General features: G+C 36.1%; 1 protein-coding gene across 1 annotated transcript in view; it reads right to left on the reverse strand.

Moving 5' to 3' along the window:
- The window catches only part of LOC144442505 (gamma-butyrobetaine dioxygenase-like), a 161,620-nt gene that overhangs the window by 10,649 nt on the left and 128,707 nt on the right, over positions 1 to 22,264 (reverse strand). The window contains exons 10-13 of the mRNA XM_078131866.1: positions 15,246 to 15,386; positions 12,972 to 13,032; positions 6,767 to 6,820; positions 49 to 117 (exon numbers count right to left, since the gene is read on the reverse strand). Coding sequence (XP_077987992.1) covers positions 49 to 117; positions 6,767 to 6,820; positions 12,972 to 13,032; positions 15,246 to 15,386 — 325 coding nt within the window. The remainder of the gene's footprint in view (positions 1 to 48; positions 118 to 6,766; positions 6,821 to 12,971; positions 13,033 to 15,245; positions 15,387 to 22,264) is intronic.

A 22,264-nucleotide genomic window follows, 5' to 3' on the forward strand; every position in this document is an offset into this window, starting at 1 on the left:
GTTTAATATGAGTTGTCAGTCAAAAGGTACTACAGTATGGAAACTTACCTTTAAATGTGATTCCTCTAATAATTGTGCAAACACATGGTAAGCTTTGTAGTAAGGTTTTACATCGTCCTTTTAATGCAAAGAAGGAAACAAAACACATGACTCAAAGTTTTTATAGCAAACATTTATCATTTCACAATTGTATATGTATAATTGTGATCATGTGAATCATGATGTTGTCTTATAAAAGTTGGTGAATTGTGTGTGTCTGGACACAGTCTTATAAAAGTTGGTGAATTGTGTGTGTCTGGACACAGTCTTATAAAAGTTGGTGAATGAATGAATTGTGTGTGCCTGGACACAGTCTTATAAAAGTTGGTGAATTGTGTGTGCCTGGACACAGTCTTATAAAAGTTGGTGAATTGTGTGTGTCTGGACACAGTCTTATAAAAATGGTGAATTGTGCGTGCCTGGACACAGTCTTATAAAAGTTGGTGAATTGTGTGTGCCTGGACACAGTCTTATAAAAGTTGGTGAATTCTGTGTGTCTGGACACAGTCTTATAAAAGTTGGTGAATTGTGTGTGTCTGGACACAGTCTTATCAAGGTTGATGAATTGTGTGTGTCTGGACACAGTCTTATAAAAGTTGGTGAATTGTGTGTGCTTGGACACAGTCTTATAAAAGTTGGTGCATTCTGTGTGTCTGATCACAGTCTTATAAAAGTCGGTGAATTGTGCATGCCTGGACACAGTCTTATAAAAGTCGGTGAATTGTGCATGCCTGGACACAGTCTTATGAAAGTTGGTGAATTGTGTGTGTCTGGACACAGTCTTATGAAAGTTGGTGAATTGTGTGTGCCTGGACACAGTCTTATAAAAGTTGGTGAATTGTGTGTGTCTGGACACAGTCTTATAAAAGTTGGTGAATGAATGAATTGTGTGTGCCTGGACACAGTCTTATAAAAGTTGGTGAATTGTGTGTGCCTGGACACAGTCTTATAAAAGTTGGTGAATTGTGTGTGTCTGGACACAGTCTTATAAAAATGGTGAATTGTGCGTGCCTGGACACAGTCTTATAAAAGTTGGTGAATTGTGTGTGCCTGGACACAGTCTTATAAAAGTTGGTGAATTCTGTGTGTCTGGACACAGTCTTATAAAAGTTGGTGAATTGTGTGTGTCTGGACACAGTCTTATCAAGGTTGATGAAATGTGTGTGTCTGGACACAGTCTTATAAAAGTTGGTGAATTGTGTGTGCCTGGACACAGTCTTATAAAAGTTGGTGCATTCTGTGTGTCTGATCACAGTCTTATAAAAGTCGGTAAATTGTGCATGCCTGGACACAGTCTTATAAAAGTTGGTGAATTGTGTGTGTCTGGACACAGTCTTATGAAAGTTGGTGAATTGTGTGTGCCTGGACACAGTCTTATAAAAGTTGGTGAATTGTGTGTGTCTGGACACAGTCTTATAAAAGTTGGTGAATAAATGAAATGTCTGTGTAGACACAGTCTTATAAAAGTTGGTGAATTGTGTGTGCCTGGACACAGTCTTATAAAAGTTGGTGAATTGTGTGTGTCTGGACACAGTCTTATAAAAGTTGGTGAATAAATGAAATGTGTGTGTCTGGACACAGTCTTATAAAAGTCGGTGAATTGTGCATGCCTGGACACAGTCTTATAAAAGTTGGTGAATTGTGTGTGTCTGGACACAGTCTTATAAAAGTTGGTGAATTGTGTGTGCCTGGACACAGTCTTATAAAAGTTGGTGAATTGTGTGTGTCTGGACACAGTCTTATAAAAGTTGGTGAATTGTGTGTGTCTGGACACAGTCTTATAAAAGTTGGTGAATTGTGTGTGTCTGGACACAGTCTTATAAAAGTTGGTGAATTGTGTGTGTCTGGACACAGTCTTATAAAAGTTGGTGAATTGTGTGTGCCTGGACACAGTCTTATAAAAGTTGGTGAATTGTGTGTGTCTGGACACAGTCTTATAAAAGTTGGTGAATAAATGAAATGTGTGTGTCTGGACACAGTCTTATAAAAGTTGGTGAATAAATGAAATGTGTGTGTAGACACAGTCTTATAAAAGTTGGTGAATTGTGTGTGTCTGGACACAGTCTTATAAAAGTTGGTGAATTGTTTGTGTCTGGACACAGTCTTATAAAAGTTGATGAATTGTTTGTGTCTGGACACAGTCTTATAAAAGTTGATGAATTGTGTGTGCCTGGACACAGTCTTATAAAAGTTGGTGAATTGTGTGTGCCTGGACACAGTCTTATAAAAGTTGGTGAATTGTTTGTGTTTGGACACAGTCTTATAAAAGTTGATGAATTGTGTGTGCCTGGACACAGTCTTATAAAAGTTGGTGAATTGTGTGTGCCTGGACACAGTCTTATAAAAGTTGGTGAATTGTTTGTGTCTGGACACAGTCTTATAAAAGTTGGTGAATTGTGTGTGTCCGGACACAGTCTTATAAAAGTTGGTGAATGAATGAAATGTGAGTGCCTGGACACAGTCTTATAAAAGTTGGTGAATTGTGTGTGTCTGGACACAGTCTTATAAAAGTTGGTGAATTGTGTGTGTCTGGACACACTCTTATTAAAGTTGGTGAATTGTGTGTGTCTGGACACAGTCTTATAAAAGTTGGTGAATTGTGTGTGTCTGGACACAGTCTTATAAAAGTTGGTGAATTGTGTGTGCCTGGACACAGTCTTATAAAAGTTGGTGAATTGTGTGTGTCTGGACACAGTCTTATAAAAGTTGGTGAATAAATGAAATGTGTGTGTCTGGACACAGTCTTATAAAAGTTGGTGAATAAATGAAATGTGTGTGTAGACACAGTCTTATAAAAGTTGGTGAATTGTGTGTGTCTGGACACAGTCTTATAAAAGTTGGTGAATTGTTTGTGTCTGGACACAGTCTTATAAAAGTTGATGAATTGTTTGTGTCTGGACACAGTCTTATAAAAGTTGATGAATTGTGTGTGCCTGGACACAGTCTTATAAAAGTTGGTGAATTGTGTGTGCCTGGACACAGTCTTATAAAAGTTGGTGAATTGTTTGTGTCTGGACACAGTCTTATAAAAGTTGATGAATTGTGTGTGCCTGGACACAGTCTTATAAAAGTTGGTGAATGAATGAAATGTGTGTGCCTGGACACAGTCTTATAAAAGTTGCTGAAATGTGTGTGTGGACACAGTCTTATAAAAGTTGGTGAATTGTGTGTGCCTGGACACAGTCTTATAAAAGTTGGTGAATTGTGTGTGTCCGGACATAGTCTTATAAAAGTTGGTGAATGAATGAAATGTGAGTGCCTGGACACAGTCTTATAAAAGTTGGTGAATTGTGTGTGTCTGGACACAGTCTTATAAAAGTTGGTGAATTGTGTGTGTCTGGACACACTCTTATTAAAGTTGGTGAATTGTGTGTGTCTGGACACAGTCTTATAAAAGTTGGTGAATGAATGAAATGTGTGTGCGCCTGGACACAGTCTTATAAAAGTTGGTGAATTGTGTGTGTCTGGACACAGTCTTATAAAAGTTGGTGAATTGTGTGTGCCTGGACAGTCTTATAAAAGTTGGTGAATTGTGTGTGTCTGGACGCAGTCTTATAAAATTTGGTGAATTGTGTGTGCCTGGACACAGTCTTATGAAAGTTGGTGGATTGTGTATGCCTGGAGACTGTCTTATAAAAGTTAGTGAATTGTGTGTGCCTGGACAGTCTTATAAAAGTTGGTGAATTGTGTGTGTCTGGACACAGTCTTATAAAAGTTGGTGAATGAATGAAATGTGCGTGCCTGGACACAGTCTTTTAAAAGTTGGTGAATTGTGTGTGTCTGGACACAAACGTATAAAAGTTGGTGAATGAATGAAATGTGTGCCTGGACACAGTCTTATAAAAGCAGCTTTTTAAACCCTAAAGTTTAATCCCGGTCGTCATGTCCACAGAATACTCTCACTTGTACAAACAATATGCTCCAGAATGGCTGACAATCCCAGAACGATATATTAAATAACTGGTATTTGAAATCACACCAGTAGTCCAAATCTGTCATACATGCTGTATACATTAACAAGAAGGCAAAGTGATAGTGGATGTGAAATGAAACAGCAAATCAAGCCTCCAGATTTTAATAAGATTCAAGTTGACACAAATTACCTGAAATATTGGTATTACAGGAATCTTTGGAAAATGACATACTCCCTGCTATGATTGGGTTTTAAGGAACTGGCAGTTTATGTTGTCATTTTCAAACCTGGTTAATGTTTGAAAATGACAGTTGGTGAACTGTGTGTGTCTGGACACAGTTGGCCTCATATGGTTGTTTTTGATATCACTACTCTGATCACGCAACAACACTTGTGAACCTAAATCAAACTAACTTAGATATGTTGTGTCTGCTCATTGGACATGGAACAGAGGGGGGGGGGGGGGGACCTGGACAGGGAAAATTCGCAAACAAAATGGCTGCTAGGAGGCCATATAGGATCATATCATAAAACAAATTGACGTACATATGTATGCCATAGTATGTTGCCCCTGTATAAAGTTTGAAAAATACCGCCAATGGCGTTGTAGCGCAACTGTACAGTTTTTAAAAATGTTTATCCATATGCTAGTCCATACTAACAATAGGTGTTCATTTGCTGAATAACTATGCAGTTGCCTATCCAACCATGTTGCTATCTTTACGATAAATGCTATCATTTGGCTGGTGCTATGGACGTGGTCATGTTGTTAGATATATTTGCATACAATTATGTATGTTTTTGTTCACTTGTGTATGAATTCCTGATATTGTCTTTGCAATACACGTGATCATTTGGCTGTTGCTATGGGCGTGGTCTTGTTGCTAGGCAAAATTACATACATTTTTTGAATGTTTATTCAATTGTCTATTAAACCCCATTGTTATCTTTGTGAAATACATCACCATTTGGCTGTTGCTATGGGCGTGGTCATGGTTACTAGGGTATTTGCATACATTTTTTGAATATTTATTCATTTGTCTTTCTATTCCTGTTATCTTTGCAATATACGTGATTATTTTGCTGTTGCTATGGGCGTGGTCTTGTTGCTATGCAAATTTACATACATTTTTCTGAATGTTTATTCAATTGTCTATTAATCCCTGTTGTTATCTTTGTGAAATACACCACCGTTTGGCTGTTGCTATGGGCGTGGTCATGGTTGCTAGGGTATTTGCATACATTTTTTGAATGTTTACTCACTTGCCTACCAGATGATTTTGTTATTTGACCAAAATATACTGCCATTTGGTTGTTGCTAATGGGCGTGGTCATGGTCGCTAGGGCCAATTTTGTCAAAGTGTTTTGAAGAAAATCTGCAGAATAATAGTTTCAGAAACATCTCGCCAAGTTTCAGACTCATTGACCAAGTACTTTATGAGATATAAGTTTTTGACCAAAATTGAACATTCTTACACCTAATTTGCATATCACTCATGGAATCATTGTATGCTTACTATATCTTCGTCCATACATCCCAAGATGCATTCCTATCAAATTTCAGCCCAATCTGCTCAGTAGTTTTGGAATTATAGATTTTTAACCAAAAAGACACATTTTTAGCCCTAATTTGCATATCACTGATGGAATCATCATGTCATGAACAAATCTTACTTTACACCCCCTAAAGAATCTTCCCACCAAATTTCGCAACAATCTGCCCAGTAGTTTCTGGGTTTAAGTTTTTTGACCAAAAATCACATTTTTTTGACCCAAATCACACACCTGTGATGCGATCATTTTGATTTGAACAATTTCCCAACTAGACACCCAAGGTAATGGACCCACCAAATATCATGGCAATCGGTTCAGCAGTTTTCGACTTTAAGTTGTTTACACACACACATTCACACACACACACACACACACACACACACACACACACACACACACACACACACAGACAGACAGACAGACAGCCGCCGGGCGATCCCTATAGCACTACTGAACCTCAGTTCAGTTGTGCTAAAAAATCAGTCCAGGCATCTCCAAGAAACAGCTCTGGACAGACGGACGGACGGATGCACAGACAGACAGAACCCAATCCATAAGTCCCTGTCTGGACTTTGTCCGGCGGGGACTCATAAACAACTGTAAGCTAGTCATTTTTCCAAAACATCGGTTGCATTTTAAATCATCATGAATTTTATTAAATGCCAAACCTCGTCAACAGTAATTTGTTTTGCATGTTTTCCTTTTCTCATGCATTGGCAGCATATGCATGTATGTGCATGCAATGCAAGGAGCTTGGGATATGAACATACTGAAATCAATCCGCTCGGCCATATATGTGATGAGGCATCGAAATTAACAACGAACGGCAATTTCTTTTCAGTATAATGTCCCTTACTGTCTCTAAAAATGTCCAAATTATTGATTGGAAACACACTTTAGTATTTCAGGAGGTATAAGATAAAACCTATGGGGTTTTGTGGACCCCATACAGCATACAGGCCATCCTAACCTCAAAACCCATATCCGGTTGTAAAGATTATTATGGGACACTTATTACATGTACAGTAATGGTCTAGATATATAGAGTGTGCCCTCCTAATGCAAAACCATATTTTTATTGCTGGTCAAAATGACAGAAAATGCATTGTTTTCTCATGAGTTACCTCATAGCAAGTGATAGACATACAGGAACATCAAAGTTTGGTGTATCACAAGAAATAATTGCTTTGTCTCAAATTGGCAGAGGTGGCAAGTACACTGGTCATATATCTGAATCTGTTCTATATGCAGCTAACCTACCTCTGTAACCTGCAAAGGACCTTCAAATGCTGGTGCCCAAGTAACACAAGTAATCTGAAATGAGGGGAAAAGTAGATTAATAAATATCCAACTTTTTCTTTGCTCAGCTGAGGGAATTACAAGTGACAAAATGAGCCTTGTAAATATGAGTCAAAGCATATTTGTGCATGTGATTAACCCTGTGTCACAAGAAATATTGCGGCTGAGAGAAGAAAAATACCGCCAATGGTGTTGTAGTACAACTACAGTTTTTAAAAATGTTTATCCATATGCTAGTCCATGTTAACAATAAGTGTTCGTTTGCTGAAAGACTATCCAGTTGCCAATCCAACCATATGACTATCTTTGCGATATATGCGATCATTTGGCTGTTGCTATGGGTGTGGTCATGTTGCTAGATATATTTGCATACATTTTTGAATGTTTTTGTTCACTGATGTATGAATTCCTGATGTTATCTTTGCAATATATGTGATCATTTGGCAGTTAGTATGGGCGTGGTCTTGTTGCTAGGCACATTTGCATACATTTTTAAATGTTTATTCATTTGTCAATCAATCCTCATTATCTTTGCAATATATGTGATCATTTGGCTGTTGCTATGGGCATGGTCTTGTTGCTAGGCACATTTGCATACATTTTTTTGAATGTTTATTCATTTGTCTATCAATTCCCGTTATCTTTGCAATATGCGTGATTATTTGGCTGTTACTATGGGCGTGGTCTTGTTGCTAGGCAAATTTACATACATTTTTTGAATGTTTATTCAATTTTCTGTTAATCCCCGTTGTTATCTTCACAATATATGTGATCATATGGCTGTTGCTGTGGGCATGGGTCTTGTGTCAAAATATTTTGAAGAAAATCTGCAGAATAACACTCCTAGAAACATCTTACCAAGTTTCAGTCTCATTGACCAAGTGCTTTTTGAGATATAAATTTTGGACCAAAATTCACATTTTTACACCTAATTTGCATATTACTGATGAGATGCATTTTGTATAAAAATACATAATATTTCTTCATCTATACACCCACAGATGCATCCCTATTAAATTCCAGCTGAGCAGTTTTGGAATTATAGGTTTTTGACATATTTTTGCCCTAATTTGATATATCAATGAGGGAACCATCATGCCATGAACAAATCTGAATATACTCACCCCTAAAAATGTACCCACCAAATTTCATGCCAATCTGCCCAGTAGTTTTGGAGTTTAGGTTTTTTGACCAAAATCATATTTTTTGACCCAAATCACACACCTGTGATGCGATCATTTTCATTTGAACAATTTCCTTACTAGACCCCACAAGTAATGTCCCCACCAAATACCAAGGCAATCAGTCTGGCAGTTTCTGAGTTTAAGTTGCCCACACACACACACACACTCAGACAGATGGACAGATGGACAGATGGACAGTCAGACAGACAGACACCGCTCGATGCCTATAGCACTACTGAACCTACATTGTAGTTCAGTTGTGATAATATTTTAAAGATTTATATAATTAAAACCTTTGCAAGCTTTATTGTGGACTGGGGAAATGAGAACAGAACAGAAACGAGAAAAGATGAACAAGTTGACAACTAACTTCAATGACTCTCCACACACTGTTGTGCATAGAAATGGTAACCAGGTAACTGTTCAATCACCTGAAGGTGTTGGTTTTAAGCAAAACACGTGTAAATCCCGAGACTGATACAGCAGTGGAACCATCTGTGGAAGCACCAGTGGATAACCCTAGTAAATCTAGTGTGACACAAGCTGCCTGTGGACCAACACACAAGGAAGTTATCTGTAAAATATGATGTCTTTATCATGGGATGATACTATTGTAAAGGGGCACAATAATCCCCTAAATGACAGACATATAGTTAATGGGTAGTCCTCAACAGCCTGAAAGTTATTCTTGACTTATTGTTAAGTCATGACTATGTTGTTTCTCCACTTGAGAATTAAAAGTTAAATAACTGTTGGAACTATTTACTGTTAAAAGTTAAAGAACTGCTGGAACTTTTTACTGTCCACAGTTAAATAACTGTTGGATCAATTTACTGTTAAAAGTTAAAGAACTGCTGGAACTTTTAACTGTTAAAAGTTAAATAACTGTTGGAACTATTTACTGTCGAAAGTTAAATAACTGTTGGAACTTGGAACTATTTACTGTTAAAAGTTAAAGAACTGTTGGAACTATTTACTGTCAAAAGTTAAATAACTGTTGGAACTATTTACTGTTAAAAGTTAAATAACTGTTGGAACTATTTACTGTCAAAAGTTGAATAACTGTTGGAACTTTTTTTATTGTCAAAAGTTAAATAACTGTTGGAACTATTTACTGTCAAAAGTTAAATAACTGTTGGAACTATTTACTGTCAAAAGTTAAATAACTGTTGGAACTATTTACTGTCAAAAGTTAAATAACTGTTGGAACTATTTACTGTCAAAATTTAAATAAATGTTGGAACTATTTACTGTCAAAAGTTAAAGAACTGTTGGAACTATTTACTGTCAAAAGTTAAATAACTGTTGGATCTATTTACTGTCAAAAGTTAAATAACTGTTGGAACTATTTACTGTCAAAAGTTAAATAACTGTTGGAACTATTTACTGTCAACAGTTAAATAACTGTTGGAACTATTTACTGTCAAAAGTTAAATAACTGTTGGAACTATTTACTGTCAAAAGTTAAATAACTGTTGGAATTATTTACTGTCAAAAGTTAAATAAATGTTGGAACTATTTACTTTTAAAAGTTAAAGAACTGTTGGAACTATTTACTGTCAAAAGTTAAAGAACTGTTGGATCTATTTACTGTCAAAAGTTAAATAACTGTTGGAACTATTTACAGTTAAAAGCTAAATAACTGTTGAAACTATTTACTGTCAAAAGTTAAATAACTGTTGGAACTATTTACTGTCAAAAGTTAAATAACTGTTGGAACTATTTACTGTCAAAAGTTAAATAACTGTTGGAACTATTTACTGTCAAAAGTTAAAGAACTGTTGGAACTATTTACTGTCAAAAGTTAAATAAATGTTGGAACTATTTACTGTCAAAAGTTAAAGAACTGTTGGAACTATTTACTGTCAAAAGTTAAATAACTGTTGGAACTATTTACTGTCAAAAGTTAAATAACTGTTGGAACTATTTACTGTCAAAAGTTAAATAACTGTTGGAACTATTTACTGTCAAAAGTTAAAGAACTGTTGGAACTATTTACTGTCAAAAGTTAAATAACTGTTGGAACTATTTACTGTTAAAAGTTAAATAACAGCTGGATCTATTTACTGTCAAAAGTTGAATAACTGTTGGAACTTTTTTTACTGTCAAAAGTTAAATAACTGTTGGAACTATTTACTGTCAAAAGATAAAGAACTGCTGGAACTTTTTTTTATCGTCAAATGTTAAATAACTGTTGGATCTATTTACTGTCAAATGTTAAATAACTGTTGGAACTATTTACTGTCAAAAGTTAAATAACTGTTGGAACTATTTACTGTTAAAAGTTAAATAACTGTTGGAACTATTTACTGTCAAAAGTTGAATAACTGTTGGAACTTTTTTTACTGTCAAAAGTTAAATAACTGTTGGAACTATTTACTGTCAAAAGATAAAGAACTGCTGGAACTTTTTTTTATCGTCAAATGTTAAATAACTGTTGGATCTATTTACTGTCAAATGTTAAATAACTGTTGGAACTATTTACTGTCAAAAGTTAAATAACTGTTGGAACTATTTACTGTCAAAAGTTAAATAACTGTTGGAACTATTTACTATCAAAAGTTAAAGAGCTGATGAACTTTTTACTGTTAAAAGTTAAATAACTGTTGACTGTTAAGCTGAAAGCTGAAGAACTGTAAGCAGTTTATTGTTAGGTTAAAAACAAAACAAAAACCCAAAGAATATTACTACTTAAGGGACTTGTGCATGATCAGGACATTTACTTTTGATGACTCATTTCACTTAGAAGGAAAAGATGGATGTCATGTTTTGATGTGTACCACATTCCACTGGAAGCAGAATTTACTTATCCCAGAGCATTCGTCTGTTGAAGTTAAATCGGTCTGAGTCTAGTTTAATCTGAGTCAGTTAATGCGGAATTTTACGAGAGAGTAAACAAAACTGGCATGATAAAACACAGTATATGTTTCTTTCTCAATTTTACATTTGACTAGAATTTCTTTCCTGCAACTTATATCCTCACCCCCACCCCAACATTTCAACTTACTAAATTATTATTCAGAATTTTAGGAAAACATGGCCATCATTCAGTTGAACTACCATGAAGGTCATGCAATAAAGTGATGCAAAGATAGAACTACAATATCTGATAACAAACAGTCATCAGAGATGACTCAGACCCCACAATAGATGTTTACAGAGAATTGCCACCAGTCATGGATGGTAGTGTGATACATTAGATTGCATGAAATATAGCGCCAATGGCATTGTAGCATAACTGTATTATTGATTGAATTTGCATACATTTTTTAATGTTATTTATTTATCTATTAATCCCTGTTGTTATCTTCACAATATAAGTGATCATTTGGGCGTTGCCCTGGGTGTGGTCTTGCTGCTAGTTACATTCACATTACAATTTTTGAATGTTTATTCGATTGTCTATTAATCACTTTTATCTTTGCGATATGCATGATCCTTTGGCTTGCTATGGGCGTGGTCTTGTTGCTAGGTACATTTGCATACATTTTTTGAATTTTCACTTGTCTACAAAACCCTATTATCTTTGTGAAATATACAACCGTTTGGCTGTTGCTATGGCTGTGGTCATGGTTGCTAAGGATATCTACATACATTGCTTGACTGTTTACTCACTTGCCTACCTGATGATGTTATTTGACCAAAATACACTGCCATTGGGTTGTTGTTATGGGCATGGTCATTGTTGCTAGGGTCAAAATGTTTTACAGAAAGTCTGCAGAATAACAGTTTTGACCAAAATTCACATATTTTACACCTAATTTGCATATCACTCATGAGATCATTATATGCTTGATATTTCTTCATTTATACACCCAAAGATGCATCCCCATCAAATTTCAGTCCAATCTGCTCAATAGTTTTGGAATTTTGACCAAAAACACACACTTTTAGCCCCAATTTGCATATCACTAATGCAATCATCATGCCATGAACAAATCTAAATTAACATGCCCCAAAGAACATTCCCAACAAATTTCAGGTCATTCTGCCAAGTAGTTTTGGAGTTTAAAATTTTTGATCAAAAATAATATTTTTTTTTACCCAAATCGCACATCTCTGTAGCATGAATGAACTTATTTTCATCATAGTCAGTGTCTATGATTTAATTCAGATGTGCTAAAAACAGCATTTCCAAGCAACCTCAAACAGATGTTAATCTTGATGCCATTGGCATTGATATGTAAAGTAGCCTATAAAAGATTTAATGATTTTATTACATCAATAAAACAATGCAATTAAAAAGCTTGTCATAGATAACATGGTTAGAGGCACTTGAATGGGGTCCATCTGTTAAACTTGATGAGTTATTCAGCGAAATGTGAATATTTATGACAAGTATGACCACTATTTTAAGTGACATTTATATGCCTTCTATAGCATTTGACATTTGTACCAGGTTTGGTTGAAATCAGTTCATGCATTTTGGAGGTACAGGTTCACCTTTCATTTCTAAGCTGAGTTAAAGCATTTTCACACACCATAAATCATGTTTTTTGACCCAAAACGCACATCTCTGATGCAATCATTTTCATTTGAACAATTTCTCATCTACACACCCGAAGTAATGTTCCCACCAAATGTCAAGGCAATCGGATATATGAGGTAGTTCACTAGTCTTGTCTTAGAACTGAACCAAGTCAGTGAGTTCACATACGACTGAATAATGGCTCATGACATGTTCATAGTTCATTATCTATTTACTAAGTTTGAAAGAAATCGGTCAATGTATGTCCAAGAAATGGTTCCGGAAGCATGGACGGACGGATGGATGGACAAATGTACGGATGGACACATGGAGACCAATCTGTAAGCCCCCATCCTAGGCTACGTACAGTGGCGGCTAATTATGCCAGGTTTGGTTGAAACCAGCCTATGTCTGATATGGCTGATGAGGGGCCAACAGATGGGTGGAGGGACAGGTTGTAGTAGTCCTCTCCGGGCTTGCCCATTAGGGACTCGGAAACAATCACTGTCCTTACCTCTTTGTGTACATTAACAACTATATGAGGTCTTTGATACTGCATATAAACAGGCCATTCCCTGCAAAAATCAAATGATGCATTAAAATAACACTGATAACCAACTACAATAACAGTCCATTAGCGAGATTACTTTACAAAGGATGACATTCACATGTAAAAGGAGATGTCTCATAATGAGCTCTAAACTACAGGGAGGTACTTAGACTGGCAGCCACCTTCCATCTTGTTTTGGGAGAAAGACAATTTTCACCGTGATTGCTACTGTATCACCCCAATATGTAGTCTATCTGCTAGACCTTGGATGTTCTTCCGATAAAATACGACACACGACCAAATATCGTTATCGAGGATGGAACATCCAAGGTCTAGCAAATATCATCAGGATATAAATAACTGCCAATCAGAGAACCGCATTAGTGACAAACACAAACTGGGGAAAATAGCTAAATTTTCATGCATATTCATCTTAAGGAGGGGCTTGTAAAAATAACCACCAATGTGTTAACTGAAATGTGTGAATGACAACGTCTACACACTCATCAAACACAATTACCATAAATCGATAAGACATAGTAATGACGTAACATGTGTTTGTCAACCAGACTGCATGCAGAGATTGAATATATTAAAGTATATATATGCATACATGGCCCAACCCACCGCTTAACGTAATCTCAATGGAATGTCCGGTCTGAAAATGACATTTGCTAGACTGTTCGGGCAAGCCCTGACACTGCGAAATTCGTTCGCTTATAGTATAGAAAGAAAGCCTGAACGTCTAGCAGCAAGACTACCCAATATGTAATAACACCTCCAATATGTAATACTAACCCAACATGTAATAACATCTTAACCCAATATGTAATACTAACCCAATATGTAATAACATCTTAACCCAATATGTAATACTAACCCAATATGTAATAACATCTTAACCCAATATGTAATACTAATCCAATATGTAATAACATCTTAACCCAATATGTAATTCTAACCCAATATGTAATAATAACCCAATATGTAGTAACATCTTAAACCAATATTATACCCAATATAAAATAATAACCCAATCCAATATGTAATACTAACCCAATATGTAGTAACATCTTAACCCAATATGTAATACTAACCCAATATGTAATAACATCTTAACCCAATATGTAATACTAACCCAATATGTAATAATAACCCAATATGTAATTATAACATCTTAACCCAATATGTAATATTAAACCAATATGTAATAACACCTCCAATATGTAATACTAACCCAACATGTAATAACATCTTAACCCAATATGAAATACTAACCCAATATGTAACAAGTCATTGAAAATGACATAGTCCCCGCTATGATTGGGTTTTAAGGAACTGGTAGTTTATGTTGTCATTTTCAAACCTGGTTAATGTTGTTTGGCCTCAAATGGTTGTTTTTGATATCACTACTCTGATCACGCAACAACACTTGTGAACCAAAATCAAACAGACTTAGATATGTTGTGTCTGCTCATTGGACATGGAACATGCGATTCTCATGTTGTGTCTCCTCGTTGTTATTACATGGGACAAGCCTACTCTTCTCTAATCATGAAACAAATTTAAGATGTTATTACATGGGACATGCCTACTCTTCAAGATGACATCATGGAATAAACCATTCAACAATAAAGGATTGGTCGGGTACAGGGGGGGGGGGGACCTGTTCAAGCATGTCTGAGTTATGGCTTTGGACAACAAAATGGCTGCAAGGCAGCCATATCGGATTGTATCATAACGAAAATGGATATGCACATGTATGTCATAGAACACTGTGCTATCAACTTTGAATGAGATCTGTTCAAGCATGTCTGAGTTATAGCTTTGGACATGGAAAATTCACAAACAAAATGGCTGTTAGGCAGCCATATTGGATCGTAGCACAACAACAATGAATATGCACATGTATGTCATAGAACACTGTGCTAATACCAGCTTTGAATGAGATCTGTTCAAGTATGTCTGAATTATGGCTTTGGACAGAGAAAATTTGCAAACAAAATGGTTGCTAGGCAGCCATATTGGATTGTATCATGAAACAAATTTAGGTGCATATGTGTGCTATAGTATGTTGCCCCTGTATCAAGTTTTTAAAAAATCGGTGCAGGCATCTCCAAGAAACAGCTCCGGACGGACGGACAGACGGATGGACAGACGAACACAATCATAACTAACAAATATGGCCAATCTCAAGCCCTATACTCTAGGTTGAAGGCATTAAAGAATCTTACTAACCTGTCAAAATGAATTTTCTGAAAAGATGCTGGCACTCTAACTAACGTTTCAAAGTGCTGTGGATACTTTTCCCTAAGAACTTCTGCCATATAATGAGCATCCAGAAATAAACTCTCACCGCCTTTGACTTCTTGGTCAAATCTGAAATACAAAGAGTTACCATTATGATGCATATTGAATTTGTTCACAGTCCAGACTCCCTCTAGTCAGGCAATGTATGTGTTCCTATTTTTTTTGTGAGATTTTATATCAACTTTGAAGGGGTCAGTTTCTTTGTACAGTTGTGATGGTTTGTTTGCAAATGTCTGGGTTTTCCTGACAAGTTTGACAAAACATAGTACAACTTTTGTCGTCATACTGCACTGTTGAACCATGATTAACACTGTTTTCCAATGTTCTTGTCGCATATTTCTGTCAAATTCCTGATCCTTCGTGAGATCCAAGTGAAGTCGTCATTCAAGGTTTATCGTTTCGTCGATACCTCAAAAATAACCATTACAAATAGAATAGAATTGTCAATTGACTGAAACCAAGCATGTCAACTTTATATTTATTATTATAAATTGGATACTGTTCAGCTAAAAGTGGTGTATGTCTGAATATACAGATTCATAGGCAAGATTCAATGTTTCACATTAGCGGGACTTGGCACCATTAATTTTTTCAGCAGGACCACAGGACTTTTTAAGCACTGGTCCAGGGACGACCAGTTCACACAATGATTTGTTCACCCCTGGATAAACTTGACATTAGTCTTGTACCATTCGTTAAATCTCCATGAACTCGTTTATACATGACATTACACATTACTTCAACTCTCACTTGATGTAATTCACTTGGTGTGCGCACTCATAACATAACATGCAAATTACCCTGACTTATTTTTATACGCAGTGTGTCGCATTGACTGTGACGTCTGCGGATCTCTAAGAGTCATCTGCCAGCTTGTTGACCGATCTCAGCACAAAGGTGTCTGTACCTACCATCACGATCACATTCTTCTCATGGAAAAAACGTCCATTTTTTATTGGCACTCTAAGTTTATGGGTTTTTTCAACAGAACATTCGAACTAAATAAAAACTAACGTTACCAATATAGCAAGGCAAAATTCTTGCCGTAGTGAATCTGAAAAAAAAACCATTAGACGCCCACCCGCCAAATGATCGCCCATGGGCAACTTTATGGATGGGCTTGTGTTATGAGGTATAGTTATATAATGCAATTATATCACTATACCTCATAGACTTCCATTGCATTATATCACTATACCTCATAGACTTCCATTGCAATTATATAACTATACCTCATAGACTTCCATTGCATTATATCACTATACCTCATAGACTTCCATTGCATTATATCACTATACCTCATAGACTTCCATTGCAATTATATCACTATACCTCATAGACTTCCATTGCATTATATCACTATACCTCATAGACTTCCATTGCATTATATCACTATACCTCATAGACTTCCATTGCATTATATAACTATATCTCATAGACTTCCATTGCATTATACCACTATACCTCATAGATTTCCATTGCATTATATCACTATACCTCATAGACTTCCATTGCATTATATCACTATACCTCATAGACTTCCATTGCATTATATCACTATACCTCATAGACTTCCATTGCATTATATCACTATACCTCATAGATTTCCATTGCATTATATCACTATACCTCATAGACTTCCATTGCATTATATCACTATACCTCATAGACTTCCATTGCAATTATATCACTATACCTCATAGACTTCCATTGCATTATATCACTATACCTCATAGACTTCCATTGCATTATATCACTATACCTCATAGACTTCCATTGCATTATATAACTATATCTCATAGACTTCCATTGCATTATACCACTATACCTCATAGATTTCCATTGCATTATATCACTATACCTCATAGACTTCCATTGCATTATATCACTATACCTCATAGACTTCCATTGCATTATATCACTATACCTCATAGACTTCCATTGCATTATATCACTATACCTCATAGACTTCCATTGCAATTATATAACTATACCTCATAGACTTCCATTGCATTATATAACTATATCTCATAGACTTCCATTGCATTATATCACTATACCTCATAGACTTCCATTGCATTATATAACTATACCTCATAGACTTCCATTGCATTATATCACTATACCTCATAGACTTCCATTGCATTATATCACTATACCTCATAGACTTCCATTGCATTATATAACTATACCTCATAGACTTCCATTGCATTATATCACTATACCTCATAGACTTCCATTGTATTATATCACTATACCTCATAGACTTCCATTGCATTATATCACTATACCTCATAGACTTCCATTGCATTATATCACTATACCTCATAGACTTCCATTGCATTATATCACTATACCTCATAGACTTCCATTGCATTATATCACTATACCTCATAGACTTCCATTGCATTATATCACTATACCTCATAGACTTCCATTGCATTATATAACTATACCTCATAGACTTCCATTGCATTATATCATTCATTCATTCAAAATTGTAAATCAATTTCCTAACCTTTCACACATACGAGTCTGTGCTATCTGTTGTAACACAAATGATCTAAAATGGGAAAACTTTCCATGGAAATGTAAATTCAGTTATGTACGATATGAACTCGCAAGGCAAATTCAAATATGGCAGGCCTGTGCATGTACCTGTGATATCACCATGTAGACTGTATGAATATTTATCAATTTCAAACTAACTTAAAGTAAATACTAGCAACGCATCTAAGAAAGATTGACTACATTTGGCAGTTTTTAAGAATATATTTGTTGAATTTAGCAGTCAACATTTCCAAAGGAGTCATCAAAAGACAGACTTTGTGTGAAATTTCATTGTTAAACTTTCATCTGTTCCCTTCTTCGGGTTCAGTTACGATTCCCTTTGTTGACTGAGTGACCCCTGCTATTCAAAACAATGCTTCTGGATGTAGTTGGGGATTAGTAACCTTCCGAGCACACCTGTTGCAAGTGACCTTGTTTCCAATGAAGGTAAACTCGATTTTATCATTGCAAGTTTATCAAAGCTGGATGTCATTGACGCACGTTTAGATGAGTTGATTCGAGTGGTATCGTCTGTTAAACAAGAATGTGGAGAGCTTCGAGAGTCCTTGGAATATACTCAGAAAGAAGTGAGTGAAATGAAAATTTCAAAAGCTGAGAGAGCGGATGTAAGTAAGTTAATAGAGGAGCATGATGATTTCGCTAATAGACTGAGAAGGAATAACCTGGTGTTTTATAACGTGCCTGAAAAAGTGGAAGGTGAATCTTGTACAGAATTTATTAAGAAGTTTGTACGGGAGCATATGAAGCTGGAAAATGCCAAAGTAGATATACAAAGAGCGCACCGTACACCGGTACAAAATCGAAACAAGGACATGAAGCCACGCCCTATACACGTTGCATTTGTGAGAACTGATGAAAAAGAAATGATTCTATCGAGAGCTGCAACCACTTTAAAAGGAAACCCATTCCAAGGCAATAACATTTTCATCTCTCAAGATTTTTCACCAAAACTCCGTGTAGAACGCCGGGCGTTATTACCAGCTCTGAAAAAATTGAAAAGGGATCACCCATCTTGGAAGCCGTTTATCGCCTACCCTGCTATCCTGAAGTATAGAGACTCAGAAGGCAGAGTAAAAACTTTGCGGGAATAGAACAATTAAGAGTGTTTTGTACATGTAACTTTAACGGGTCTCCAAATTACTATGATACTGTATTGAATAGTGATATCCCCCTGTGTAATCTCTAGTTTGTTTTTGTTGGGAGGAGGTGCTTCCTTTTTGTACACCTTGCTGCTTTATTTATTTTTTTGCTTGCGTCTTCTCTGCAGTTTTTCTCTTGTTTGGGCCACCTTTAGTGTGCCCTTCCCGTGTCGCACTTTTTTGTTGCGTGTTTTGTGTAGTTTTGGATTGTCTTAAATTTCTTTCTTTGAATGTGAGAGGGTTAGGTGATGAAAGGAAAAGGAAATGTATTTTCAATTTTTTGCAAAGTAAAAAAGTGGATGTTGTATTTTTGCAAGAATGTCATAGCACCGTTCAATCAGAAAGGTATTGGCAGAAGGAATGGGGAAGTGATATGTTTTTTAGCCACGGGACAAATCGTAGCCGGGGTGTGTCAATTCTTTTCAAGAAAAACCACAGTTTTGACATTATGAAATTCATTTTTAGTACAGATGGAAGTTATGTAGCCACTGAAGTTAAATGCAACAAACGTCATTTCGTGTTAGTAAATGTGTATTTACCCAATGCGGGAACAGAACAAATTAATGTTATTGACAAGTTAAGTCAGCATCTTAGTTTGAATTTTCCACATTTGCCAATTCTGTGTGGAGGTGATTTCAATATTGCAATGGACCCGGAACAGGATCGTTGCTCTATGGGGGTGGGTACTATCGATGATAAAAAAAAATCGAGAAAGGCAGTTTTTCGTTTTTTAACCACAAATCACTGTGTAGATGCATTTCGTCTGCTTCACCCTGGTAGAGTACAGTATACGTGGCGAAGGGGGAGATCAGCCTCCCGGCTTGATTATTTCTTTGTCCCGCGCACCTGGAAATCGTATTTGATGAATTGTGACATCACACCAGCTATTATGACTGACCACAGTCTTGTCTCTTTGTCTTTAAATTCTACAGCTGACGCTCGTGGACTGGATTTTTGGAAATTCAATAATAGTCATTTAATTCAAGAAGATTACATAATGGAAGTCCGTCAACTTGTGAATAGCATCCTTAACGATCACGACGGTAATCCAAAATCACGTTGGGAATTCTTTAAATTTAAGGTAAAGGAAATGTCAATGAAGTATAGTCGTAACAAAGCCCGCGAATTAAGAGACCAAGAAAAGAAAATAACTTCTCAAATTTCTCGACTTGAAGCGCTTATTAATGAAAATCTTGACGAGCGTGTCCTCAATGAATACAATGACTATAAACAGCAGTTAGAGTCAATATATATTTATAAATCCAAAGCAGCAGCAATAAGGTCAAAAGCGCGCTGGTATGAGGAAGGGGAGAAAAGCACAAAATATTTTCTTAACTTGGAATCCAAAAACTCGTCTAGGAAAACAATTAAGGAACTTACGCATGACGATGGTACTCGGATTTCGGAGAGAAGTGATTTACTAAGTTATATTAAGCATTTTTATAGTAAGCTTTACAAAACAACTTCTCCGGACATGAATGACCCCGTTATCAATACAAACTTCTTCAACGTAAACCGTATTCCTAAATTACGTCCAGAAGATGCACAAAGTTGCGAAGGCATACTTTCAAACAAAGAATGTTATGAAATATTGAAGTCAATGCAAAAAAATAAGTCGCCAGGCTCGGATGGCCTTTCGGTAGAATTCTATTTTGCTCTATGGGATGATTTGGGAGACCATTTCACGGCCGCCCTTAATTATGCTTTTAATCAAGGCGAAATGTCTACTTCGCAATGTGAAGCGGTAATTAGTTTAATTCCAAAGTCCGGTCAGACGCTTGAAAAAATCAAGAACTGGAGACCAATTTCACTCCTCAACATTGACTATAAAGTTGCTAGTAAAGCAATTGCTAAGAGAATGAGCAGTGTCGTTTCTTCAGTAATTCACCCTGATCAAAGGGCTTTCATTAAGGGTAGGAATATTGCAGAAAACATTCACCTTATTCGCGATTGTCTTGAGTACACAAAAATGACAAATATCCCAGGTGTCGTACTACTTGTAGATTTAGAGAAGGCATACGATAGCCTAGAGTGGCCGCTTATGTTCAAGTCTTTGAATCTGTTTGGGTTTGGTCCCTCGGTTATTAAATGGGTTAAGGTTTTTTACACTAATATAAAAAGTTGTGTTTTAAATAATCGTCACTCCACCGGTTGGTTCAGTCCTTCTAGAGGTATTAGGCAAGGGTGCCCCCTGTCTACGATCCTTTTTATTATGTCAATAGAGCTCCTCGCCATTGCTGTCAGAAATACCGAGGAGATAAAAGGGGTAAAACTCCCTGAAAACAATAGCACAAAATTGGCTTTATTTGCAGACGATATGTCAATCCTCCTCAATGACAAAGATTCTGTTATTGCATGTTTATCAGTTATTCAGCTGTTTTCTATTTGTTCAGGTCTTAAAATCAACAATGCAAAAACAGAACTTGTTTATATGGGCTCCCTGCGTAAGTGTAAAGATAAAATATGCAGCTTGACTCCCACTTCAGAATCAGTTAAACTTCTTGGAATCTATTTATCATATAATAGTACGGCAAACTTAGAGAATAATTTTGGTAAAACTGATTCCACTCTGAGGACAAAGCTAAATATTTGGTCTAGCAGGGATATTGGGTTTAGGGGTAAAATCCTTCTTTCAAAGACTTTTGGGATTTCCCAGTTTATTTACCAAATGTCTTCTTTAGTTATTCCTCAGGATATCAAATTTGCAGCTCAGAAACTTATTAATTCTTTCATTTGGAATAATAAAAGACCTAAAGTGAAATGGAGTACTATGATTGGTCAAATTTCAGAAGGGGGTCTTAAATTACCATCAATAGCCATTACTGATCAGGCAATAAAAGTGATGTGGCTAAAACGCCTTTTAGAATCTACTGCTTCATGGTCAATAATTCCTAAATTTTATTTTAATAAAATTGGTGGTCTTAGATTGCTTCTTTGCTGCAACTTTGATCCCTCTTGTTTAGGCTTAGGTCACTTGCCTTTGTTTTACAAAGAGGCGTTAAACAGTTGGTTTACTCTTTCAAAAGTATATAGGAAGAAACCGTCAACCAGTCTTGATATAGCTCAGGAGATTATTTGGAATAATTCACATATTAGGATTGGCGGAAAATCAGTGTTTTATAGAAGGCTGTATGATCGGGGTATATTATACATTAAGGATCTGTTTGATCCCTATGGTAATATTCTCTCTTGGAATGATTTCAAACAGAAATTCCATGTTCAAATTGACTTTTTATC

This window comes from Glandiceps talaboti, chromosome 11 (genome assembly GCF_964340395.1).
Source record: "Glandiceps talaboti chromosome 11, keGlaTala1.1, whole genome shotgun sequence".
Classification (NCBI taxonomy): domain Eukaryota; kingdom Metazoa; phylum Hemichordata; class Enteropneusta; family Spengelidae; genus Glandiceps; species Glandiceps talaboti.